A 27,035-nucleotide genomic window follows, 5' to 3' on the forward strand; every position below is an offset into this window, starting at 1 on the left:
CCTATTTCCGCAAACCTTCGATCCAATATAGGATATCGTTCCTAGACGTATGTACGTACCTGTAGGTACATACTTATACCTATATATACAGGGTGGGGCAATAACTATTACCACCTCAAATATCTTCGAAACTAAAAGTTGAAGCGGAAAATTCTTCCTATAAAAGTTATTTAGTATTGAGGGGGACGTTGTATAGAGACACCGATTTTTTTGTAAGTGGAGGCGCTCAGGAGATATCAAGGTCGTCTCCACTTTTTTAAATAGACTCATATGTTTTTGGTCCCATAGCGTGATAGCGGCTTCTAGGACGAATTCAACGACCTATAATACAAGTTCGTTTAAGGTCGTACGAGATCGTTCGTTCATCAGTCTTACCTTACAAAATATGCTCAAAATGATGGCTACTAGCGTCGATGCAATACTGTAGCCTTCTAATTGCTGTCAGGGTACTTGAAAAATATTGTTTTCAAAGAAGTACCAAATACGCGTGAAAATATAGAACAACAAATTATTACAGCATGTGTACGGGGTAGAGCAGTTCCCGAACCTACTTTTAGAATAGGAATCTAGTCCCCCTTACTTAGGAAGGACTAGATATTGTTATGTATTGGGCGTGAAAAATGAAGAGCGCGCCGCTCGGCTACCCCTCACGTCACATACTAACTAATCCCACCGCTGCCACCAGTTAGTATGTGATGTGAGGGGTAGCCGAGCGGCGCGCTCTTTATTTTTCACGCCCAATACATAACAATATCTAGTCCTTCCTAAGTAAGGGGGACTAGATTCCTATTCTAAAAGTAGGTTCGGGAACTGCTCTACCCCGTACTGGGGCTCAAGAAAATGGTTACTAACAGATATTAATGACCGCAAGGAGACAGTGTAAGAAAAATGTGTAAATGAATTAGATTAGCTGATTCGATTTAACTGAACAATGATAATGTAGATATATTCTTAATTTGCACAAGTAATACCATCGATCACGGGTCTAGGTATTTCCTCAAAGTGCGGGTTGCGCTTGACCCGGCCGATGAATGATAGTCGCTAAAACTAATAACATCGATTTTGGCTATCTGGTATAATCTGCTTCCTACTCTACTCGAGGGATGCGCAGATTATAAATTATTTAACTGGCCGAGAATCCGTCAGACCTTGGAAATCTGGTCACGGGATTTACCCGTTCTTGGTAACGTATCACTAAGTCTAGCATAAAAATATGTTGACAGTAATATGAATATATATACATATATATATAAGTATGTACCTACAGGTACGTACATACGTCTAGGAACGATATCCTATATTGGATCGAAGGTTTGCGGAAATAGGGTTTCCTCACAACGATAATTCGTTTTCCGCACTTAACAGTATTGCGTTTCGGTATAAAGGTGTTACAATAGTAAGGCTGGATTAACAATACCGTAAACTGGAAACTGATGGTACAAACACCGGGCGAGAACGAAACAGATAGGGTGAAACTGAGACCTCGTGATGCAGTTGCTTTCTTTCTCTTTTCTCCCTGATGACGAGTTAATGCTGTGCGCCCTGGCTGTCGGAGTTTCCCTGGATGCAGATGACGGTCGCGGCAAGGTGTTGATTTCATGAAATTGGTATAGTAATTCGATTTGTTATTTAATGACTCTAATTGTTAAAGCACTGAACTTGATTTGATCTGCGAAGGTTTGATTGAAGTTTGATCTATGAGAGGTTGAATTTGACTTTGAGGGTTAAGGAAACACTGAGTCTTGTCGGCAAAAACTTTAAGATTCAAAATCACCAATGCTCTAATTAGTTATTCCGGGCAACGCTCACTCCCTGAGATTTGACGAACGAATGCCCTAATTTTATTGATAATTGAAAGAAGAGTTGAAGTGTTAGAAGGGTTAAGGAAACACTGAGTCTTGTCGGCAAAAACTTTAAGATTATAAAATCACCAATGCTCTAATTAGTTATTCCGGGCAACGCTCACTCCCTGAGATTTGACGAACGAATGCCCTAATTTTATTGATAATTGAAAGAAGAGTTGAAGTGTTAGAAGGGTTAAGGAAACACTGAGTCTTGTCGGCAAAAACTTTAAGATTATAAAATCACCAATGCTCTAATTAGTTATTCCGGGCAACGCTCACTCCCTGAGATTTGACGAACGAATGCCCTGAGCAATGCGTCGGAGGTCCAGAGGTACCGGGATTCAAAATTGCTTACTCTCCACTCCTATGTTTACTCCGCGCGGTTGCAATGGTTTTGGGTCCAGGGGTCTCAACCAATCAGGGCGCTAAGCAAGCTTAAGCTAATTACTCATAGGGCAGACCTGTCGTCGCGGGTCCCAGCTCTTCCGCCAGCGGCTCCGCGGTCACCGGGTATAGTCGATTCATGCTAGTTCTTCGACTCTTTTTTCCCAGGTTACTCCTTCAAGATCTAAATACCCATACGCACATTTCAACGTCCATACATCTCATATACCCAATAGGTCTCTGTCCCTTAGTCTCACGGGTCCTCTTACATATTTTGGGGAATTTTGGGATCATCGCATCGATGAAGTTAAGTCGAACCTAGTCTATTCTTTTTGACGATCTCCTACTCAGCAAAGCTCTTGCTTTCTGGGAACCATCGCTATACGTGACTTTGTAGCGCGTTTATCGTCAACAGCACTTGAGATCGGAAGTGCGGCCTCAGATTACCCTAGCACCCAGACACATATACTTGACCACATCGATACGATTCCTCCGCTACTCCCAAACCTAACATCCCTCGCCTGTTATATTCTAAACACTTTATGACCACATTGGGTATTTTTCCGATTTGTTTATGCCCGGGCAATTAGGCGCGACGGTGTTGATTCTAAGTTGGTATGAGGTAAGACCCGCATATGAAATAATATAAAATAATTAATTTGAAATAAGAAAATAATTAATATGAAATAAGAGAAGAAGAATTGTTAAGGTTAGCGCAAGCTGGTCCGTAACATCGATAACCAATCAAAGTTAATCAAAATGTACTACAGTCATTGGGTAAAAATTTGGTTGTAATACCATAGTAATAAAAAAAAAAAAAGAATGAAAAAATTAAAGTTTGTTCGAAATAAATTCATTCTACAACAAATTGCGATGAAGCAAGTTCGTGTAACCTGCACACATCAGTAACAGCTGAAAAAGTAAGTTGATCTTAATGAATCATTGAGATAATTCATCAATGTTGAGAAAAATGGATAGACGTTGACATAATGTGGTTATATTGCAGATGGAAAATATTAAACAGACGCTAACGATCGAAGGTAATACAATTTTGAACAATCTATAAGTACAAAAATATCGTAAGAATGCAAATCTTGAAGGATGAAAATTTATATGAATCCGCATCATTATGAACGTTACCTGGTCTGATATTGAAAATTTCAAAATAAATCAAATTTCGAAAATAAAATTACAGACGACGGATGGGATTTCATGCTATGCGAGCGCGCGAAACTCGTGGAAAAGAGAGAGGAAGAAATAGAAACGGAGGTGCGAGTGAAGGTGAAGAAAGAAATAGAGGAAAAAGGAAAGAAAAAGAATAAGAAGAGAAGAAAGAATAAAAAATATAAGAAATGAAGGAAAAAGGAAAGTAGAAAAATATAAAAAGAAGAAAGAATAAGAAATAAAAAAAAATAATGTTCAATTATAAATTATCAAAAAAGATAACTAAATGAAAAAAAAATTAGAATATAATCCAAATAATTAGGATTAAATTCATAACGGTCATGTGCTGCATTGTTCACAATTTTATAAATAACATCTGAAAGATCTGTACTATTCCAAATTTGCTTTTTGATTGATCGATCTAAACTATGTGAACATCAAATGTTGCTTCAAATTTCGAGACTGACAGAGCAAACATAGGTTTGCTCTTGTATAAGAAATCTTCTTCAAAAAGAAATAGAATTCATTACGACGAAGCGAGCGCGAAGCGCGAGCCTCAGAAGCGCGAAACGCCGAGCGGGTTCGCGCGCGAAGCGCGCAGGGGCGAAGCCCCTAGTGTTGAATAGAAATGTAATGAGTGAAAAATAAGGGTTCCAATTTTTTTGAATTCACTATACTTCAAGCTCCGTTCACTTTTATCGTTTGTTATATTCACATATCATTGACATGCTATTCGTCTAGGTGTCGAAATCGATCGGATCACTCGATGTATAAATTTCCTACTTGTGTAACATGGATTTTTTCACTCGTTGTTGGTGAAAATTAATTGACAAATTTTCACGATTCATAAATCTCGCCAATGTTCGGTGAAATTCATTCGCTTAGAATAAAATGATGGAATCACCCAATTGGTCACTGCGTATTTATTGATCTTCGATAACGTGCGATACATGAGGAAAACAACAACATCAATTTCATCACGGTTCGCATTGATTAGTAATTCATAACTTTCAATAATTGTCGGTACTGATAATTTCGTGCCTTTTCCGCTCCACATCTCTCGTGGTGGAAAATTTTCCGGCTGCTTTCATTAAATATGATTATTAAGTAAGCAATTTGAAGTCAGAGGTCCAGATTGTGTGACTAGAAAGGTGTATTCCAGGATTGAGCAGAATATCCGTCGAAAAATAAAAAAGTCGGGAAGACATGAGTAAATTGAAAATTCGTAGACCATCGGTCCATGCAAATCACCTCGAGAATGGAACTATAATTCATTGTGATGAAGTTAAAGACTGTTGTCCTTACTGGTTTTTATGACAGTATCGTTGAGATCGTGATAAACTGTCACAGAAATCATGATCCAATAGCAAATTACGTGAAAAATAATCAGCATATAATTTACAAATATATGTGTGGTTTATGACGTTCGGTGACCCAATCATTGGTATAGCTCGATGTTACAATTCAATGTTCCAATAATACGTACATACCTCGGTTTTGAATTTCCGCGCATCTTGCCGAAATTTACACCATTCGTCCTACAACACGATGCTCGTCTTATCGCCCTGATTACTGTTAGGAAACAGGTTGAGATGAGGTGGAGAATAATAATTTTCAATATTTTTACCTCATAATTGATGTCACGCATTCGTTTAACGATTTCTAAAATTCTATCACTTCTGAATGCGGATACGAGTACGGTAAAAATAACAGCCGAAGCAACAAGTATGTCACACGATGCATAAAACACGTTGACTAATGGCGCATGTTTTTTATCTAAAGACATGACACAAAAAACCTTTCGTATGACGATACAAATTTTCCACTTTTTTCAACGGGGATCTCTTGTGAAGTTTTTGAAACATAGCTCCAGGCATTAAAAAAAATCTCAGCTTCCTATTTCTAGAATTATCTGGATTTGTATGTTCAGTTGTGACTTGTAAAAAAAACTTCATTAAGAAAAAGATATCTGATTGAACAATTGGGGGAAAACTGATTTTTGTTGTTCAAGTCGCCGAATCGGTCGGCGTGCGCTGAACTAACTTCACCCGTTTTCAGCCCTATTTTCGCCTGGAAATTAAAATTATAAATAATGGCGGTGGAGTTTCGGGAGGCGGGATTTTTCGTAGGAAATTTCCCGCTTTTGAAGAATCTTTTTTTCGATTTTTTATATCTGCCATAGTTTTTGAGATATTCGCAAAGACCCAAACTCCCGTTTTTTTTTTCGCTGAATTGTTCATCAGTTTTACAATTTGTTGTTCCGTCACTTGAAATTTTTTAAAAAATTTCTAGGTATCATTCTGAATCGAATGACACCTGGATCATAATTTTCGGAGAAGATGAACAGAAATTCGTAAAAATGGTACATGTTTACTAGACATTTTATTAGCTTGGCGAGGTTCGTCAGCTCTGTTGGCTAACCGACACCGGAAGGTCACTAGGAAATAAATAGAAAGGTGGACGTTGACATACAAATTGATCATGTCTCAAGACATTGACGAATGGAGAATGGGGAATAGGATAAAAAATTTTATAGGCCTGGCTAAGGCTTCCAACAAAGCTTCGTCGGATGTCTGAAGAAAATGCTAATGTATTCTATCCTTAAACTACTTTGCCTCATGTGACCAAAATCGTTATCGCTCTATAAAATCGATCGAATATGATAAATCATTACAGTAGTGTATAATAATTTACCGTAACTTCATACACACATGATTAATTTTATTCCACTAATTTATATGTTTCACAAACAAACAATTTCACGAGTACTTAATTGCGGCGACCGGCTTCGATCATTTCCTAAATATCCGTTTTTGTCATATTTTTGGTTTGGACGTAACGTGACGTTTTCGGAGGTTCACCCTTTATTTTGGTCGAATGTAGATTACCGACAAGCTGCTATTCGCAGATGAGATTTAATTATTCACACAAATAGCATTCCCCGAATGGGGGATAGCGGAGTTGAATTCAATAAAACACAACCGCATAGTAAAGTGCAAAACTGACGATTCAAATTCAGCGACACTGGTTGATAAATCCAATGCGATGCTCTTGCGGTCAACCGCAATGCAGTGCGGGATAGACGTTGCGATTCGGCGAAAGGGAGGTTAGGAAAAAGGCACGAAAATACAGTCGACTGCCCATAATCCGGATTGCATTCCGTTGATAAAAACAATTCCAAGCAAATACATGAATACATAAATATGTATTGTATTGTACATACTTACATTGTGTGCGTACCTATACTTATGTATATTTTTCATTAATCTAATATAATATGAATTCAAATTGTTTGATGGTTTTATTTGTCTGCTTCAATTATCAAACTACTGAAGTGAATCATTACAACGGTTTTAGCAAGTTTTTTTTTTTGTTATGATCTCAAGCAAATTTTTCTTGGTTCTGTTCGAAAATCCGGACTGGGTTCGGTCACAATTGATCCAGGTTATCGACGGTTCTACTGTACATACATACATACAATACATGCATGTACGATGAGATGAATTTTCGTGAGAAAAATATTTAAGCTTACAAAGATTTGCGTTTTTTACGTTTGCATTGCCGCGATATGGAGTCAATCGTCCAAATAAGATATCATCAACCAAAATGATTCGTTTTTTGACAAATTTGAATCATTGGTTCTGGCAAAAATCGAAACCAAATCGTACATGGCTTCCATGCCGAAAGTCAAACAATCGATCTACCGAAAATTTGTTTGGTAAAGAATATTTTTACCTCTAGGATATTTTGTGGAGAGCTGTTCGTGGAAACTAGGTTTCTACAGGATATTCCTGGATCAAATTTTGTAATAATTTGAAGCAAACTTCGATGTGGTCTTGTACAAGGCTCATAGACTGACCTCTCACATGATTTCGAAAATTGAACCACTTTGTTTCGTTGGTTTCTATGCTGTCCAATTTTGCTATTGTCGATTCTACGACTTGGTCTTATAACTGAAATGCATCTTACCATCTTACTTTATCTTAGCTGCATGCTGACGACTTTAGATTCTCGATGTGTTACATGTTGTTGTTTATAGGATGTTCCATGACCTTCTATGGCGTCTAAATTTCACAATTTTGGAAACAGAGATTACTTTGACTCACAATATTCAGTTTGAATTCAGCGTCACCATCTCCAATTGGATCATCAAAATAAAATAGGCCATCATGACGCACAAACCCTGTGAAAGAGATGAATAGATGAGAATTTTGACGTTCTTCCTGACATTTATCATTCGTCTTTATCTAATCATTCAGATTGCCTCACTTTGTAGAGGTATGAATAATCCAAAGGGAAGAAATTGAAGACTGATATGTAGTGCCAATTGTGCAACAGTTGAGTGTGGAAAATGATGAACTGAAACACAAAATATCACACGGCGAAAAATTTTTGGTATGATTTGGCGTGCAGATGCTTTGAAATAATCACAAATGTTATTTTCTCCAAGAAATCAATGACTCGATGATTACGTACCTCATTTTCGAGATCCGGCACTTCCGGGAATTTCGCCCACATCTTGGTCAGAATGGTTTTCGTCGTTCCAGCCTGAAAAGATCAATTATTGAGTCCATCGGATAGTCCGTAAGCTACAATAAGTTTCGAACCTTCTCGGATAAGGGGAAAGAATACGACTTGATTGTTTCACAGACATCTTACCTGTCGGCTGGTTTTCACAGCGCAATGAGCGATGCTAAATAATTGAAGAATACAGGCTAAGCCTGTTTGAGCTACAGTGTACGATAGGCGCGTCGGCTCGATCATTATTTTTGTAAGCAACTTCTTATTTCGAACGAAGACAAACAGAAGGTAGCTAATATACGTCATCAGGTGGAAATCTCTGATTATTATCAGAAAAATCGGACCGGAAAATAATATGACAACTCTGTTCAGCAGGCAACAAAGTTGGCGGTGCAGACCTTCGATCAAACGAACGCGGGCAGGGTAGGAGATGCGTCTCTCGCAAGACGTGAAATTCCTTTCTCTGATTCGGGAGAAATTTGGTTGTTGCGAATCTTCGGGAAGCTCGGAGAAAGTTTCTCGAGCCGATTCCATGATTTTGAATAATTTTTCGTTCACAAGTTTGAAACGTTCTTCGATCAAAAACAAAGTTAGCGTAAACATCAGAACAACGGCCAGAATGATCAGGTCTTCCATTAAGGCGACTATCGTCCTTAAAAGTTCCCAATCAACGTACAATAAGTAGTTCGCGACAGCCATCATCCCAGTGGTGGCGATGGTCGTTAAAATAACCGCGATAGATTTTTTCATAAATTTGTCGTTCGCCTCGACGATACCGGCAATTTTAAGATCTTGACTAAAATCGTAGAGATCGTTCCCTAGGCGGACAAACTTTTTGCGTAGAATCAGAAAAGTAAGAATACTAAAAACGGTCGGCACAGAGTTAGCAAACACATTAAACTTTATTAAACGTGAAATTGATTTCGTCAAGGCCAAACTACTGAACCACTTTTGTTCTTTCATTAACACCACAAGTGTGTAAGTGACGTTTAAAAAAATTGGATAGATCAAACCCAACCAACCACATCCATAGAATCGATCGTTTTCGAATTCGAACGGTGCAAGACCGCAAACTTTGAATGTATAGTAAACGAACAGCTTCGAAAATCCCCAAAGTTTAATGGGGTCGAAACTTCGTTTAATTTTCCTTCCAACCCGACTGGCAAATCTTGATTGTTCAAAAGACCGTTCCATGGCGAATAAAACTGCCGACAATCCGACTGCTACCGGATAGAGCCAAGACTGAACTGAAGTAATACATATGGTTGAATCGATGGGTTTACTCATAAATGTATGTAGAATATTGCCTCGGTTCCATAAAATCCTATCGATCATTACCTTTTCACGAGCCCCATTACATGTTTTTCACAACGTGACACTCTATGTTCACTGGTCATCTAACAACTGAATATAATTAGATTTATGTAGTTGCATCGCATCCTTCGGGTTTCAGTCGCACAATTAATTGACATTAAAAAAAATAACCGCAACTGAATAATTACGCTATTTTTTAAACACAAAGAATCGTGATTACGGATGCTGCATTAACAGATTGACCATGGGAATGAAAATCCATCAAAAATGGATTTTATTAAATATTTCTAATCATTTTTTCCGGTAACCAAATCATCACTTTGGTAAAAACAAAATTTAGTCTATTCCGGAGGTAAAAGCAGACAGCGATATTAGTATTCGATGGTTCAAAAATACGGAAAATTGTAACATCGAATGACTCAGGATTGAAATTTGATTTTCGTTGAATTATAACCGATAACCTTATTGTAAGAATTTGGAATTCTGTCTTCATCGGTCCATATGTGTTTCGAGTCTTATCGTGCGGAACAGCTTTTGCGAAATTTTCGTCGAATACCAAACAATTCCCGTGCGCCACGTGATCGGTGAAGATCTATAAAAATATGCAAATTCGACCCTGAAAGTTTCATCTCATAACCCCACCTCTTGTCTAAAGTGGATTGAAAAAGTCGATGGCAGTAATTGAACTTATCGATAGAAAGGCCGTGTTCCTTAATATGCACGGAGAGAAGTTTACGACCGAGCTTATGACCCTCGTAAAAATATAGATAGTAACGATTACCGGAAGGCGTAGTAGAAAAAACTCATTAGGAATATGCGCCCAAGTTGTCAATGTTGTTCGAAGAAACGGGATACAATATAGTTGGTGCGTATGTACATTTAAATTATTGGTAATATGCCCGAAATGTTGGAGTAGTTTTCTGGTCGATATATTGTGCCGTGAACATCACGTATGTTCTCTATGCGTAAAGTGAATTGATATTGCATTTCGTTAATTGGGTAAGACTTCCCAATAGCCCCAAACCCAATGTTAATAAAATCGCGTTACTAAAAGGGCGTATCAGAAAAAAAAAATTCTCTAATTAACTTCAATGTGAGTAAAATACATGATTCTGTAGGAAAACCGAGAAAAAACCATTTTTTGTGATACGCCCTTTGGCTATAAGAAACAAAATTCTTACGGTCAAAAGGGCGTACAACTTTTTTTTATTAGCAATGATTACTAGGCCCAAAACAAGAGATAAATATTATAAAAGTAGTAAAAATACTCCTCAAACGTACTCCTCAACTCAATTTAGTTGAAAAAACATTTATTTAAATGAGAAAAAAAATTTTCGCTGATACGATTCCAATTCGATCTATAATTCATTCCATTAATAAATTCTGATCGATTATACCTGATCACGCAAACTACGACAACATTGTACAGAAGAAAAATAAAAATAAGCTTTTTTTACTGGAAAAATAGATTACTGATCAATTATGATATATGTATTTTAAATTTTTGAGCTTCAATTTTCCTTATGCCATTTACGCCGAATTTTTAAATTTAAGTTGCAAGCTGGTAGTTAGTTTTTTTTAGTAGAATGAGAAAATTCGTGCATAATTTGCAGGTAATTTCATGCTAATCTTAATTCATATTTTCATGGTTTTTTCTTTAGAATAAATATTTTTTCAAATAAATTGAGTTGAGGAGTACGTTTGAGGAGTAACTACTTTTGTGATGTTTTTCTCTTGTTTTGGGCCTAATAATGAATTACATTTGAAAATGACCTTTCGGCTTCAAGAATTTTTTTTCTCAAAGCCAAAAGAGTGTATCTCAAAAAATTGTTTTTTTTTTTCTGTTTTTCCTACAGATATATTCATGTATGTTAGTCATATTTAAGATGATTTGAGAATTGTGTTTTTTTGATACGACCTTTGAGCATTAGGAACGCGATAGAATATGTATGTACGTACGAATTCTATTCAAATTTCCAATGAGTAGTAAGTTGTGGAAATATCAACATAGTTCTTGAGATATACATTTTCGAAATGATGATAAGAACGTTATGAAGATTATGAGTCGAAAAACAAATTTGGTTTGAAATCGCGAATTGCAATTTGTTTTTTATTTCTGAAATTAGCAGGTAACCTCTAAATATTGAAAGAAAAATACTTGTTTTTAGGAAAAATTTCGTTTCTTTATAAGCCGGAAATTCTACACCCAAGCTAAGAAGAAAAATAATTTTTTTTCGCCCTACCCTGGTATGTATAGCTATATGCAACTAAACGTAGAATGAGTGACTTTCAGTAGATTTGTTTTATTACAGTTTTCGAATTTAACTCATGACCATACAATCCACAAGCTCACGCATTCACGTTCTTCGCCTGAATCATCACCTTACTAAATATCTGATGAGTCTACAATCTTCTAAAAATAACGAGTCTAGAAAAGATTAGCAAGGCAATATCGTTAAATCTTCGCCTTATAAATATGATGAGTCTACAATATACAGTATATTTTAAAAACAACAGATACAACAAAGGTTAGCGAGGCCCCTACGCAAGGTGTGATGTATCATTATCTCTTAGCCTTACTATAGGAATGTACTAACAATAAGTCTACGATTTATTAAGAATAACAAAAATTTGAAAACATTAGCAAAAACGATGACTCCGCTGCATGAACTCTGCTTCGATAGTATCTATGAATAAATAATAACCTTCTTTTTGATCCAATTCAAAGATGAAACAGCTGAACCAAAGTAATCACCTATATGAAAATGAAATTGGTGTATTTCAAAAACTAAACTTTTCTACGAATTATTGCTTAAGGATTCGACTCAATTCAATACATATTACATTCCTGTGAAATTTCATCAACATCGAAGAGGTAAACAATAATTCAATATTATATTCTAACTCATTTAAAAATTATTGAAATCATTCCATTTGGTTGCATGCTACAAATAAAAGCTCAGGAACTTGCGCAATAAAACTTTTGAGAGTCGATAAGTATCGATAAGTATGAGCGCAGCTGTATCAGTACTTAATGTGCAATTCTATGTCAAACCGGACAAAAAATGACTGCGTATTTGTTAAATCAAACGGAACTTTGTTCACGTATTACATATGCAAAAAGGCCCATACGTATTTCGGCATTTGTCCGAAATATTTTTTTTCGAAAACAAGTAGCGCGGTGCGACGCGACACAGATATCACTGACAGTTAATTCGATAAAGAATAGACTCCGTAGGACTTCCATGAAAATAAAAAAAATTTCCATTCAAAATTAAATTTTGAAAATGGCAGCTTCCATGGTAAAAAATCATGTAAATTATTAGAGCAGAGCTTCGGCTAAAAGCTCATCTAATTCCTTATTATACGAAGAATAAAAAAGACTAGAAGTGTTGTAGTCGTATGTTGAATAGTTTATAAGTTATTCGAATAAGAATGATGAGAAACTCGAAGAAAATACAGACTTGATATTCAAAAATTCATGAAGAACAGGCAAAAATTTTTTGCATCAGCTTACGACTCATGGCTGGTTTTGCTTAATTTTATCATATTTGAAAAAAATTTAATACGGAATTATATTTGTTTATCACAAATTTCTTATCAGATAAACAAATAAGAAATGGATTGAAATTTTTTTTTTCCTTGGAATATCAAAGTACAATAGGAACCATGATTTTTAAAACGAAACCGGCTTCTTAATATTAATATTTAACGTAAGAAGAAAATTGTTAATCAACAAATGCGATTTTCAGCAATAAATACATTTTTTTAAGAAACTATTCTCCGATTGAAAATCATTGTTTTCATCAATGAATAAATTAGCAAGAAAATTTGTCGAAATATTTTTTGAACAATGCATTTGTTCATAACAATTTTTTAAACAACGTGAGTGAAAAATTGAAACAAATGTTTTCGTCTAGATTTTGGTGGTAACAATTCGAAGTAATCGTAATATTTGAGAAAAGGGATTTTTTTTGTCGTTTTATCTATGATTTGAATTTTTTCATGCCTTAGAATGTTGATAAAAAAGTGGAAAATCAAAATTTTTCAGTTTTTCCAACGGAGATTTCCTGTGAAGTCTTTGAAACATAGCTCCAGGCATTGAAAAAAATCTAGGTTCCTAGTTTAAGAATTATCTGGCATGTATGTTTAATTGTGTCTTGTAGAAAAAAACCTCATCAAGAAAAAGACATCCGATTGAAAAATAGGGGAAAAAAGATTTTCCCAACGGATTATTGTTCATTTAAGTATCCAAAAGGTATGTAAATTTTTTGATTTCTTCATTCAATTATTTGATGAGTGAAACTGATTGATTTTTGTTCAAGTTGCCGAATCGGTCGGCGCACGTGGAACTCACTTTTTCGTAGGAAATTTCCCGCTCTCGAACAATCTTTTTTTCGATTTCCGATATTTGCAATAGTTTCTGAGATATTCGCAAGGAACCAGACCCCGTTTTTTTTTTTTCCCAAATTGGTAATAACTCTTGCAATTTGTTGTCCCACCACTCGAAATCTTTCAAAAAGTTTCTAGGTGTCATTCCGAATCGAATGACACCTGGATTATAATTTTCGGAGAAGGTGAACTGAAAATCGTAAAAATGGTACATGTTGACTAGACTACGATGGCTAAATCGTTCTTTACTACATATTTCTCCTGTATATTTTGCATGGTCTACTTCGACACAGCTCGCCGTCGTCGTGATACGGGTTTGTATTGGTATGAAAAACAATAAAATCCGTACTGATCTTTGAAGGCTTAGCTCGCCACTCACAATAAACTGCGAGATTGTTTGTGAATCTTTGCTCACTGGTTGTAACACTACGCTGGGCGCGGAAAGCATAACTTCACATAGTTTTTTCATGTCGAAAATTTGTAGGAACCCGATTAGGCATACCAAAACCGTGCCGGGCCACCTGTTTCGCTCTTTGCTGTACTGTCAACATTGTGTCTATAGACGCTCAAATAATGACGTCCTCAAAGTACACATTATGCGTGATTGTACAAATATGTGTAACTAGCTGATCCGGCCTCGCATTCATAATACATTTTCCCGTTTTTGCAACATTTTTTATTGATATTCTGCTTCTATCGGTCATAGCATGATGTTATACAGCCTATGATCTTCCGCCATAAATGGACTAACTAACACAGTTTTCAATTCGAACCATAGTTCCTGAGATTAGCGCGTTCAAACAAACAAACGAACTCTTCAGCTTTACATAATGGTATGGATTAGTATTAGTAATAGTATAATACATAGATATATAGTTTGAGGTCTTTCACTATTTGAGCGTCTGTATACAGTCCTGACGCAACTATGGGGCGACCAAGGGGAAATATGTGGTGCGCCGGGCTACTTGGTACACCTAATAGTCTTATTGTTAGCTGCTTCCCCTAGACCCACACGCCCTGCAAGGATGGGATGATGAAGTAAAGAATTACAGTTCTGAAATGTTGACAATATATTTGACCAATTGTTAAATTCTTAAAGCGCAGAAACTTCGTTTATTTATATTCTCCGCACCCGACATGTATGGATATAGGTATATTCTTGTTCGGCGTGTCGAACTCTATTACATATTGAAATTTCAAAGACATTGGAGGTGCGGGGGTCCAACTCAGGGTTCGACCATACAATTACCGGAGTATTATTATACGTACATATATATAATTATACTAAAAAAATACCATGTGCTAATTTTAAGCGAGAGTGTGATAATCGTAAAGTTTAGATTATTGGTTTTCGGATTCGGATATTCTACAAATTGTTTTCATATGAATAAAATTGAAACATATAGAAAATTTACGATATATTGTTTACATCATTTCTATTAATTTTTCGGTGAGATCCATTTTTTTCCCCACGAACTATGCCGAAAAAGATCCCAACTCTACTGCAATTTCGACGAAAGCAGTATTTTCAAATTATATGACCGAAAAACTTGCGCGATAAAAAAATATGCAGTGCAATTTTAAGGTTTGCATAAGTAGGTATTTCGAATTTAGATTTGAACCTGTTGCGATGGCATGAAACCTGGTGCTACAGCTACAAAAAGTTTCATGTGTCAACTTTTTTTTTTTGCAACAAGCAGAAATTTTTTTTACTAACAATTACACTACTAGTACTCGTAAATTGTGGGATGTAATTTTTGGATCGAACCATTTACATCGATCTGGCCGCAAATAAAAATAGCTTTCAACATATTTTCAGCATTCGATGTGCGTATTCCTTTGAAAGCACTTTTGGATTACAGATTACATAAATATCTATAGGTTTCCAGGAAAATTGCAACTGGATTGGTTACACCAACTCAGGGCGCGTAACATCAACATCGAGAAAATCTGAGGTCGGATTTAAAAGATTTGAAAAAGCGCTCCTTGATTCAGCAAGTTAAACTTAGGTTAAATTAGGTCAAGTCAGGTAGGAATTGTCAGCAGCTTACATTTTTTTGTCGTTCTTATTGCTAGTCACTTTTCAGTTTTCAAAGGGTACCTATTTTCTGAAATTTTAAGAATTTTTTTTTGAGAATCCGACAATTCTTGGGATTTGAACCGCTGTTTGGAATCAACGATTTAAGTATCGGGAAATTATAACGAGGGTCTCCAAAACACTCTGCGGTAGCCAACTCCCAGAAACATCGGTATATTCGTTTTTTTCGACAAATTTCTTTGGGAATATTCATTCACTTTATCATTTCACAATAATTGGTATTGCACGAGAGATTTGAACGCGGCTGAAAATTTGCCGTCCTCGTTTAGCTGTACGCGGACGATAATCTTTGAGGTTTTCGCTCTTTGGTCTTGCATGTGATTTTTTCCTAATTTCGTAACGATATTTTGACATGTGTATCTTAATCTACTACATAACCCATATGAATAAAACTATTTGAACTGTACTTGCCAAAGTAGGGTCGTACAAAAAAATGTTATTCGTAAAAGTTCTTCAGATTTTAGGGACAAAAGTTCCTACTGAGCAATATGGATTTTCACATTGTGGTGAGTCCGTCAAGATAAATAAAAAAGGAATTTCATATTATTCATTCTATCTCCGCTAATCAGAGTACAAAAAAATGTTATATATTGAACCCAAATTCAGATCGTTTCTAGCTTCAGAGCCCCGACTCAGAATTTTCCGCTCTAGCTGGTTCGTAAATTAATAGCACAGTATTCCGTAAGAGAAACAAAAATTCAGTTGTCCTTGTCTCGCCATTTATACCGAAAAAGTAGATGTTTATTCAACGCAACTTCAATCAAATTGGTTGTCACTTACCGTCATAGCCTCGGTATGTGGATTTTCATAATGTGCATGCGAGCTCATTAATATTTTTTTCAAATACACCAGATCAGTTGAGGGATCCATCGCAATAAGATTTTGAGAAACTGAATGCGTCGTTGGTTAAACATTGGCTGGTTAATCCGTGAAAATAATTTTCATAAAAACTATCAACTTCAACGGGGCGAAATGGTTGAGGAAGACAAAAAAGAATCGTTCGATTTTGCAAGTTTGTTTTCGCCGGTGGAAGTGCGCAGCGCATTTCATGGCACGCAATAACTATGAATAGATGCTGCATTGGATTTAAAGGTAATCAAATTCGATGAATTTAATGCCAAGCTCACAGACTTTATTGTTTCGTTTTTTGAAAAAATGGCGATACAATTCCACACTATGAAATACACTTGATATTAGCTCTCTTTCTAGTTATCGTTGTTTCTACCGTAGACAGCTTATCGCAATGTTAGTCCTGTGATTTGTTCGGTGCATCCTTTGGACGCTCAGTAGAGTTCATGTGGGGAGACGATGGTCATGTCACGGATGAGTACCGTGTCACGGCCACACATCACGGTGAGAATTGAGTCTGCTATGTCACGTGGTTCGAGAGCGATGTGGCCCTTCATGTCCCGCATAGTCATCTCGGTACGTACCAATCCAGGGGCGATGTTCTGTGGAAGAAAAAGTGGTGAGAGTTTTAACGTCGAAATGGATTGAGAAATAACCAAATAGAAATATGAGGAATGAGGATAAGTTTTATAACTTACGACAACTTTGATTTTGGATTGAAGTTCACAAAGCTCTACACGAAGAATGCTCGTGATTTCCCTGAGAGCCCACTTGCTGGCCATGTATGCAGGGGACATCTTGTGGTCCCTGCCCATGTAGCGGCTGAAGCATCGGAAGTCGTTGATGTTGAAGATGTAGCCAAAGTCCATTGTTCCGTGCTTCTTCTTCATCATCAAAAATTCTTTCGTGATCGCAACAAGTCCCAGAACATTAACGTCGAACGTCTTCTGCCAGTCGTCTATTCCGCTCTCCATGAATGACATGTGACAATCGATACCGGCGTTGTTAATGAGAACGTCAATTATACCAACGTTCTTTTCTATCCATTGCATCGACTGCATCACTTGGTCCTTCTTGGTCAGGTCGCATTGGAGCGGGTAGAGCTTTCCTGTCAAGTTCTTGATCTCGTCAGCGTAGACCTAGAAACATCAAAACCAATGGATGAAATCGCATTCCTCAAATTTTCTGCCCGACCGTTCAATGGAGCCTGGCACTTTCCTTGCGACTATTTTTTCTTATCGGTTTCGCAAAATTGTATACCGTGGTAATCTGACGATATTGGTTTTGTAGTATCCATAGATTGGTGGAAAAATTACGGTTTTTTGGAATACGCAAACGGTGAAGAAGTTACCTTGATTTTGTCGATGCGACGAGCAAGGGCCACCACTTTCATGCCCTTGCGGACCAATTCCTCGACGATGACCCTGCCAATGCCAGTGCTAGCTCCGGTGACGAGGGCAACTTTGTCGTTCCAACGATCCATTTTGATTTGGGGGTGGTGGTTGTCGTTTTTGCTCTGCTGCTAAGTGTGAACTTGTCAAGTTACCTCAGAAGGCTGATGCTTTTACTCGTCCAGAGCGGAGCTTTTATACCAAACCGAATGTGGCCTAAGATAAGTGAGGTCGGGTGAATTAATAACTTAATAGCACGATTACTCTTTAGTTTAAGTAATTTTTTTCTCTTTTTCTCTACAGCGACAACAATTACGCTCCGTAAAGACATTTTTATCGATTGATTATACCGAACTGCTTCTTCAGCCGTTCGAATGTTAAGAGATACGCAACTTACGCGTCAGTAGTTGGTTTCATCTTCGGAGTTACAGATAAACCGACACTCGTCCTGAAATCAACTTTGAAAACAAGGGTTCCAAACGTAAGCCGTGACCCTCGAGGATAAGTGCGCCGCAGAACCAAAACAGGCGTATAAATGCACGTATGAAAATAGCGATTGATTTCATTGTTTGGTATAATAAGAGAAGGCATCAGATAATCCGGAATAACATTTATTATTGTGCAACGAAACGAAAATAACATGAAACCATGTGAAATACTTAAATCCAGAAGAATTTGCGATCTAGGATTGTGAGAATGAAAAATGCCTTTTCCAACCTAATTGATCTAAAAATAATGCAGTATTTTTCGTTCACTAATCAATAACAACTTGAAAGAATCGTTTTATCAGGATAATCGTTAATTTCAGTAGAATTTACAGAATTTACTCCTCTGGATTGGTTTTTAGGCACTGCTTTCCGTAAATGAACTGCTTTCTTGCAAAGTTTTTTACCTGATCTAAAACGTTGCCTTGTATGGCATTTTTCGGAAGACCTCGAATGCTCATTTTTTCCACGGGTTCTTGAGATCAACGGTTCGTACGGTTTCAATGGCGGACACCAACCGTTTGAAAATATTAATTGTAACTCATCAAATGTAAGATAGGGAAGGAATTTGAAAAGCTTGACTATATAAAAGTAACTAATTCATCCAGGCTAACCTGACTCAACCTAACCAGCTTATTCAAAGTTTTCTGTCGTTCGCATTCAAAATGACTGCTCCATTCGTAGGTTCCTTCATGCATTCGCAAACGAAATCCTTGTACACGGACCTTTCTTCTCTTTTTTTTTTCTCTGGATTGGAGTCTGATGGATGCTATTAATCGAACTTTGGCTGTTTCAATTCTTTTACTATCGAGTCGATCAAATCTAAAAAGGTATGAATCAATTTCTTTTGAGTCAACGTTAAGAGTCGATGGAAAATTTATGTTTTTATGGTTCAAAATCACATAGCAATAATAGTAGATAAATTAAATGCACATCAGGCAAATTTTAATTATTTGCATTTAAACTCCGTAAGGAATTAATAAATAAATGAAAAACGTTTTTTCCCCATTCGACAAACAAAATTTGGGATCACTATTTAGCTTTTCTAATGGTAGGAAATGTAATTCATGATGAATTTCTCACACGTTCGATTATCTAACATTCAATTTCGGCGAGGAAGTTTTACCTCCTAATTCAATAATTGTTTAATTTGAATGATCTTGTGACAAGTCCCAATTGTTGTTAGTAGTTGATTTGTTATATCTGCATTGTATCATTGTTGAATTCTGATAATCTTCAAACTATTCTATTTGAGTAAATAATGATGAAAAATATGTTTGTGAAGAATCATGTATTCACATATACTGTAATACCTCATACGGGCACAAAATATACAGGGTGTCTCAGAACTAAGCGCAAAAATCTCAAGGGGCGATAGCAGGGGCCGAGCTGAGTTAATTCACGCATGTAACACCTATTATTTGCATTTAAATAGAATTTTAAATTGAAAAAACTTTTGTCGTTGATTTTTATTATAAACGTAACATTGCCGTCAGCGATAAGTTATGTTCAAGCACGGCACATTGTCTTCCGTGGCTTGCTTGGGTTGCCTACATTTCGGTACAAAGTGCAACTTTTTAATAGGTCGCCATTTTGGAAATGGTACTTCGGGGACCACACGTTATACGCGTGAATTCACTCAGCTCGGCCCCTTCCATAGCCGCTTCAAATTTTTGCCTTCAGTTCTTGGCCACGCTGTACGTATGTTGTGCATAATCCAGTTATGTGCTCAACTGGCGGACACCGCGTTATCGCCGCTATCGCGAATACCAGCTGCTGTGGTAAAAACATTAGTCAGATTTACCGCTACTTCTTTTTCTTCCATTTCTTAATTCAGCTTGTAAATATGATTACACTCCGATTCAAAGGTCAGGATACTGAAAGACTTCTACTGAAATTTCTGCACAAAATAGATCTGAAATATCTTTTGGAATTTTTTTGTGGTATAACCATACATATGGTATACCTACATAGGGGAACAATATGGGGTAGCAGGGTGGAATGGGGCACCCCAAAAATTTTGTACGAATTTGTTCAAAATGATCGAGAAGGACTTCGAACATCATTTTGAATCGAATTTTTTAATTTTTTTTTTCTAATAGATTCCTGAAGTACGCCATATTGCTCCGCCTTCCCCAATAAGGTGTGGGTTTTTTGTGTTAATTTGTTAATTTATATATATATACATATATATGAATTAAGCAGTTCATGCATAATTTATTGAAATATTCTTCTAGATCCATTCTCTTTCATGAACTCTATGCTTATTTTTTTTCTTTTTACAAAGTTTGTAGTACCGATGTTGCATAGAAATCGGTTGATCTCTACTTCGTACGGAGCGCTTTTACAAATTGTGAATATTGGAGAGAGAAAAAAAAAAAAATGGCGGACAGAAAGTTTTTTTCGTCATCAATAGTTCATCTCACGGACACTTGTACTACTTGATAGTTTTCTTTTTTTGAACCCGTATTCAGCCAGGAAAAATCTAAAACAAATCAACACGCAAGCTTGTGGAACGCTTGAAGCTCATGAAAAAATATTCGCGAAAAAATATATTTTTCAAATTTTCTGGCTCGTGTCATTTAGAGTCGCCATTTACCTCATTGTCTTTTGAACCTGTCGAATTAGGCGTATGAAATGCTAATAAAACTGAAAAACAACGTAAAAAGGAACGTCGAAAATTTGGAATCAATAAAATATTCCCGTACGGTTTTCATTCAGTTTTCGATGATATTTTAAATGGGGGAAAAAATCTCCGAAACCCCTAAAAAAGCATGTATCTGAATTGCGAGTTTGCAGGGTTTTTTTAATTTTGAATATCTCGATAATTTTCTGCTCATTTTAAGACGAGAATGCAGAAAAAAGTCAAAAACTAAAGGTCCTACTCTTTGAGGACTATCGGTCTGCAGATTGTGAAGAAACTGAAATAAAGTCAGACTGATTTAGCAACATGAAATCGCCTGGGAGTGAATACACGGATATGAAATATTGTAATCATGTATTTTTAACGACTGCATTTTTTGTTAGATAATTTGCAAGTTTGTGTAAGTTTTTCACAGATAAGCGCGTCTGAGACAGATTAAAACTAGCAACTTAGTGAACTTTTTGGTACTCGAACTGTAAAGATACCGCATGCACCATCTGTATTGAACGACGCTCCTGATAATCCGTGCTGTATAATATCATATCGGAGGCAGATAGATCGAAGCCTCACTTACTACATTACAGAGCGTTATTATTACTTTCGCAATTCGCTACTGCAAGAGAATCCGCGTATAAGACGAGAGCGAATTCTTTCACTCGGCGATCTGGATCCTCCTGGTAAACCAACTACGTTGAAATTTATATTATATGTGTGTGAAACATTCTAAACATCGAACGTTCTTACACAGAATTTGACGAAATTCGATATAAATAATATCATGTATACTATTCCATATCGATACCCTTCGACTTTAATCGACAGAATTTTTTTTCTCAAGTTATAGGTGATTCTCACCGTTCAGTTATAGATTTTTATTGACCGACGATTTATTGGAACATGCTGACTTTTATGATTGGTTTATTGAATGATGTAAAACCCTGTGGAATGAATAGAAGAATTAAAAAATAAAAATTACGGGGCGTTTTGAAAATTTTGTTGAAAAAATAGTGTTTCTGGGGAAAAATAATTAAGGAAATTCACTTGAGATCCGAATAATAAATTTTTTTTTCCGATCCATAATTTTTTTGCCTTTTTCATGCTTTTTCAAGCTCACTGACAAATCGTAACATTATTAAACCCTCGGAATTTTTTTTTGTGGTTATCTCAGATCAATAGAACAGCCGTCACAACCCACGTCAATCGACAACTTGCGCTGCAAAAAAAAGCTTCTGAATAGTCAAAAATACAAATGAACCATACGTCAAGTTTCAAAACCACCGGATGAATAATTCTTTGCAAATAAAATTAATCAAAATCGGCATAAACTCGTGAGTCTACATGTATCTTCTCCTTGAGTTATCTGCAGTATGAATTTTTTCACTCCATTCTATTTTATGTTGATACGAGAACGTTTCAAAAAACGATAAGGTCTCAAAATTTACATGTTGTAGAAGTGTTTATTTTGCGACCAGCATTGCGATAAAACAATCCTTGTTTTGACATTTTCTTTTCTCACTTTTGTAGGGAATGCTCTTATTGTTAGAGCTGCGTGAACATTTTTTTACCGGCTTTACTTAATCATTTCTCAGTAAAAAAAAATAATTCTGAGCAACGTATCTGCTGCCCAATGTGCCTCTTCACTATAATCACATCTGAAGCGATAGAATGTTTTGTCTTTTTTGATGGGTTCCTTTTGTCGTGAACAAGGTGTTCGGTATTAGAGCAAAGGTGGATGAGAATGAGATGAAATATACTTTCAAAAATAATCGAATGATTCCAACTTGTGGAAATTGAATGACAATAACGCAGATTTTTGAAATGGGTTATCACGCTCGTTTTTCCGATATCTGACCGCAAAATTTCGATCACACGAACATTGAAAAAATGAACTATCTCTGTCAAAGTTCAACAAGAATCAAAAAATCGTGAGTCAGTCGTTCAGCGGCAAATAAAAAAAAACTCGATACGAAGCAAAATCGATGTGATTTTATTACGTGATGTTCATTTTCGTGGTATGTGTACATACATTGTTCGCGTCAGAGTGCATCCATATATTTCAGGCAAAATTGTGGGAAAAATTGCCAATCGATCAACATCGGTCTTCCGACGTTCGAGTTCGATGGCACGAGAATCAACTTCCAGGTGCTCTAGTTCTTCTCCGAAACGCTCCTTAGCATGGTGAAATACGACATAGAGGTCTTCATCAGCTAGATGCAAAAAATTTTGTGCACAAAATTTTATGTACACCGAGAGTTTAGCCGGTGGTACACTTATCTAATATAAAGTTAAAAATATATTCTGCCATCTTACTGTAGCGAAATTCGGTAGAGATAATTGGTAGAATTTGCCAGCGGTGATATACATCGGCTTTTGGGCCTGCAGTACTACTAAACAGATATCTTTTTGATCGACCATTTCGAGCTCGTACAATTTTGATCTCGCAGCTGCGAGACTCACCCCAAAACTCTGAAATGCAGCGAAAAATGAACGGTACAAATATACGGCGATGTTCGAATTTCAGCTACGTTTGAATTATGATCAGAAAAAAAGATTTTTTTACGAATACAGCCGAAGAATTTATAATTTTCATCGGCGATTTACCAACCTTATCTTGTATTAACTGTCCAGACCAATTTATCATCAGCAATTGTACGGTTTGCCCAATAATTGAGCAAATGTGTTTCAAATACTGCTGGTGGTTGCTGTTGGTCTTGGGAGGATGTATATAAACAATAAAATAATCGTCGTGCTGAATTTTCAAAAATATCACGAAGTTCTACTTACTACGATCACTTGATAGCCACTGATACAGATCGCGACTGACCCGAGGAGGAATTGCACGAGATTTGAAAAGCTGAAAAACTCTTCAACGTCGGCTACGAACTGGTTAATCTTCTGATGAAGTCGCACGGATCTGACAATTTTTTCGCGTGCTTGACGGTCATTTTTCTGACAGTTGGTAAAATTTTCCAGCCAATCCTGCAGCAAGCACAGATGACCCGAAGCATGAAAAACTAGGAATACGAACCAGGAGTCGAAAGCCACGTACGTTAAAACGACCACGTAGGTGATCGTCATTTGGTGAATGAAGCAAATCAGATAATTTGATGATTTATTCACGTCGAATGGATACCAGGCAGGAAATGGAGGTATTTTCTCACCATCGAGTAGAAAGCCTGAAACAAAATGTAATTCACATACTTGGAACCCTTTTTCTCACTCTCGAAAGTCTAAGTTTCGGAACATTCCATTGTCCGATGAGCTGCCCATGGTAAACCAAAGCCACTGGAGAGATCCTGAAAAATTTCATCCCAACAGATCTCGATCTGTTGGGATAAGGGTGAATTATCGCTCGTTAATCCGGTTAATAAGTTTTCGAGACTCTAAAAATTTTCAGGATCGCAAATTCAGGAAAATTTTCGCAGTAAATGACGTCAGTGACAATGTAGCCAGTTGTCATATGCGGGCATCAAATTGCACAAAACTCTAGTTTTATAATCGAAGGTTGTACAAATGGTTCGAATAACGTCAGTGTTATCAGATTCGACACACCGAGATGGCCAGGTTTATTCACAGTGTGGACAACTGGGCTAGTAAGAGTTCGAAGTCAAAGTTTCATGACTAGCTATTGCCTTGAAATTTTGAAAATAAAACTTCAAGAGTGCTCCATTCGAGGATCCCTCGTAAACATACGACTGAAAATTGGGAAAACAGGAATCATTACCGAGCAGAGGTGGCAGTAACATCAAAAAACCGGCACCCCTGACTATCCATTCATAACTTTTGGAGAATCTGTGTCCCATTTGGTCATATTGACTGATGATTGAGTCGTCAGTTTCAGTTGTTGCTTCGCGCACCTTCCGATTCTCGATGATTTGTACGAATCTTATCACTTTATCCCTTCCGTATATCATGATAAATAATTTTGTCCAACTTGCAAAACCGACTAACAAAATAGAAAGGTTTTCGGCAACAGAAGCGAAGTCGTAGACGTGATCGATCAGATCGATGGTTGAAACGATGAACATGGACGCTGCACTAATCACGCACACTGCCATCTTTAATTTCGCCTTCCACTTGTCTCCTGAATCGAGAATTCCAATTGCCGTCAAACGGCTTACATTGTATCGTAAACACTCGTCCATCGGGACGGTTCTAAATATGTATAAGGCAAACGCTGGATCCGGATGAGTATAAGGCAGCTACGAAGCTCGCAAACTTCGACGAAGAAAAATTATCAGGAATTACGGGTGTAAGCGAGAAATTATCGGAAAACGTAGGTGGTGGTTAAGACATTAATTTCGATATTATCAGATCACGTAGATAACATATGGCGCATATCTGCATACGTAATAGCACTGCAGACGAATGAAAGCTGGCAGTTACTTCTAGCGGAATCTAATTGCGGGGCTCGTACGACCCATAGATAGGTGGCTGCTGTGAATTGCATTGAGTATCGTCCCAGCTTCGTGGGGTGGAAAATTTCAAACAAGACGTATCGGTGAATCGAGCGGGTGAACAAAAACCTTTATAGTATTTCTACCTTTGCATAATAACTTTTTTTTCATGTAGTTCAAGGTATAATTTTTCTCAGTTAAAGAATACACTTGCACCTACAGTACTGGTTTTCCAGTTACAGTTGTTACGAGTTACCGTGGAATATCGGATCACTGTATTTTAGAAATGATTTCTAATGGATCGATCTTAAATCCCTCGAGTGGCGGGGCTCGGTCAATATTTTATTACTACAATACTTTTACAAGTCTATGTGTGACTCGGCGAAATGTATTTTCGTCCAAATGTAGCGATCGGTTTCCAAGTACTATGTCGTTCTGACGGAAGCAAGTGTTGGCATAGGCATATTCATATCACTCTGGAGTTGGTCTGCGATAATTTCATCAAGTTAAAACCAGAATAATGTTAATAAGGTAATGATTACATGACTTTTGTGAACGTGATAGCGAAATGGAACGATACTTTTGAAATCGAGTCAGTACTTTTGCTTAAAAAAAGTAAATATATTTGCACGTATTTTCCTTTCATGCCACAATAGAAATTTCAGAAAACGGAATATACATATTATTTTCAACTACATCTACTTACATCCTTGTACTGGTCTCGAGTCCCAGGTGCACTTGGATCCGAAAAATCGAGAGAAACTCCTACTTGCGAACGATCCCTTCCAAATTCATCGATCGGACGTAACAACATGTTTGTATAATTTTGCCCTGTGATAGCCTGTACATGAAATACCTTTACGGGCATTCTGAGGGCTAAAATTGGCAAAAATGAGGTTCCTCATTTTCTCAACAATAAGAAATGGATTCCTCGTTCAAAATTTTATGGCACTCTGAATTTTTTAATAGCTTAAATTCGCATAAATTCAGGCACTCCTTGACACCTGCGATTTTTTGCTCACAAGTTCCATTTTTTGCGCATAAAATTAATGAGAATATATCCATCATAAAAATAAAATTAATTTCGTATAACACCATCTGAAAATGATGATTAAGAAAAAAATGTTTTTGCTGCCTTGTTTTTTTTTCCAGGATTACGAATCTGCAATACAAAATATGGGTGCCCGTTCGATGGAAAAAAGTTTCCTCTCAAATCCCCTATTCGACACAGATAAATTTTTTAATTTATGCTATTAACGAATTTCTCTTCCATAATTCAGCAATTTTTTTTCCGAATGATTCCTTAAGAAATCCTTCGTTTTGAAAAAACGACTTAGCACACTTCAACGAATTCATCCTGTATGTGGAAAGTACATTTCAGCATGACATGCATCTGTGCGCTTTTTGATTCCACGCTGAAATAATTCATCATAGGTACGGAGTGGAGAAACGGAAAAACGGAAACTAATAGATTGTGGGGCGCCAGACGCGTTATCGCGTCACTTGAGAAATTTGACAAAACTTACTTAACTAAACTTAAACAGCCTGTGCC

At 36.7% G+C, this 27,035-nt stretch overlaps 3 protein-coding genes and 1 long non-coding RNA gene across 4 annotated transcripts; 1 reads left to right on the plus strand and 3 right to left on the minus strand.

Moving 5' to 3' along the window:
* Positions 1-1,570: 1,570 nt before the first annotated feature.
* LOC125500949 lies at positions 1,571-4,300 on the plus strand. The gene is made up of 3 exons (XR_007278403.1): positions 1,571-3,148; positions 3,235-3,268; positions 3,424-4,300. It is a non-coding gene; the product is annotated as an uncharacterized LOC125500949 (long non-coding RNA).
* Positions 4,301-5,005: 705 nt separating this feature from the next.
* LOC112694831 lies at positions 5,006-16,685 on the minus strand. The gene is made up of 4 exons (XM_025746172.2): positions 16,498-16,685; positions 7,869-7,940; positions 7,662-7,751; positions 5,006-7,575 (listed from the first exon to the last, which is right to left on the minus strand). The coding sequence occupies exons 1-4, from the start codon at positions 16,585-16,587 to the stop codon at positions 7,504-7,506; spliced, it is 324 nt and encodes a 107-aa protein (XP_025601957.1). The 5' UTR covers positions 16,588-16,685; the 3' UTR covers positions 5,006-7,503.
* Positions 16,686-16,827: 142 nt separating this feature from the next.
* Positions 16,828-18,131, minus strand: LOC105682955 (farnesol dehydrogenase-like). Its single transcript, XM_012395218.2, has 3 exons — positions 17,918-18,131; positions 17,265-17,705; positions 16,828-17,168 (listed from the first exon to the last, which is right to left on the minus strand). The coding sequence occupies exons 1-3, from the start codon at positions 18,047-18,049 to the stop codon at positions 17,001-17,003; spliced, it is 741 nt and encodes a 246-aa protein (XP_012250641.2). The 5' UTR covers positions 18,050-18,131; the 3' UTR covers positions 16,828-17,000.
* A 4,919-nt stretch (positions 18,132-23,050) lies between these two features.
* On the minus strand, positions 23,051-25,434 carry LOC105682949 (odorant receptor 4). The gene is made up of 5 exons (XM_020850668.2): positions 24,811-25,434; positions 23,871-24,262; positions 23,692-23,796; positions 23,397-23,552; positions 23,051-23,293 (listed from the first exon to the last, which is right to left on the minus strand). The coding sequence occupies exons 1-5, from the start codon at positions 25,229-25,231 to the stop codon at positions 23,234-23,236; spliced, it is 1,134 nt and encodes a 377-aa protein (XP_020706327.2). The 5' UTR covers positions 25,232-25,434; the 3' UTR covers positions 23,051-23,233.
* Between the last annotated feature and the right edge of the window lie 1,601 nt (positions 25,435-27,035).

Source organism: Athalia rosae, chromosome 5 (assembly GCF_917208135.1).
Source record: "Athalia rosae chromosome 5, iyAthRosa1.1, whole genome shotgun sequence".
NCBI classification, from domain to species: Eukaryota; Metazoa; Arthropoda; class Insecta; order Hymenoptera; family Athaliidae; genus Athalia; species Athalia rosae.

What these genes read in the sequence shown, in the direction of transcription:
- LOC112694831 (XM_025746172.2), bottom strand. Translation starts at nt 16,587, where the DNA reads ATGGATCCCTCAACTGATCTGGTGTATTTGAAAAAAATATTAATGAGC. An exon ending in TGCCGGATCTCGAAAATGAG is followed by an intron (nt 7,752 to 7,868) that starts GTACGTAATCAT and finishes TTTGTGTTTCAG; the next exon opens with TTCATCATTTTCCACACTCA. An exon ending in ATTATTCATACCTCTACAAA is followed by an intron (nt 7,576 to 7,661) that starts GTGAGGCAATCT and finishes TCTCTTTCACAG; the next exon opens with GGTTTGTGCGTCATGATGGC.
- LOC105682955 (XM_012395218.2), bottom strand. Translation starts at nt 18,049, where the DNA reads ATGGATCGTTGGAACGACAAAGTTGCCCTCGTCACCGGAGCTAGCACT. An exon ending in GTCGCATCGACAAAATCAAG is followed by an intron (nt 17,706 to 17,917) that starts GTAACTTCTTCA and finishes TGATGTTTCTAG; the next exon opens with GTCTACGCTGACGAGATCAA. An exon ending in AATCCAAAATCAAAGTTGTC is followed by an intron (nt 17,169 to 17,264) that starts GTAAGTTATAAA and finishes TTTCTTCCACAG; the next exon opens with AACATCGCCCCTGGATTGGT.
- LOC105682949 (XM_020850668.2), bottom strand. Translation starts at nt 25,231, where the DNA reads ATGGACGAGTGTTTACGATACAATGTAAGCCGTTTGACGGCAATTGGA. An exon ending in GTTACTGCCACCTCTGCTCG is followed by an intron (nt 24,263 to 24,810) that starts GTAATGATTCCT and finishes ATTTTGTTTCAG; the next exon opens with GCTTTCTACTCGATGGTGAG. An exon ending in CTCTACCGAATTTCGCTACA is followed by an intron (nt 23,294 to 23,396) that starts GTAAGATGGCAG and finishes TTTTGCATCTAG; the next exon opens with CTGATGAAGACCTCTATGTC.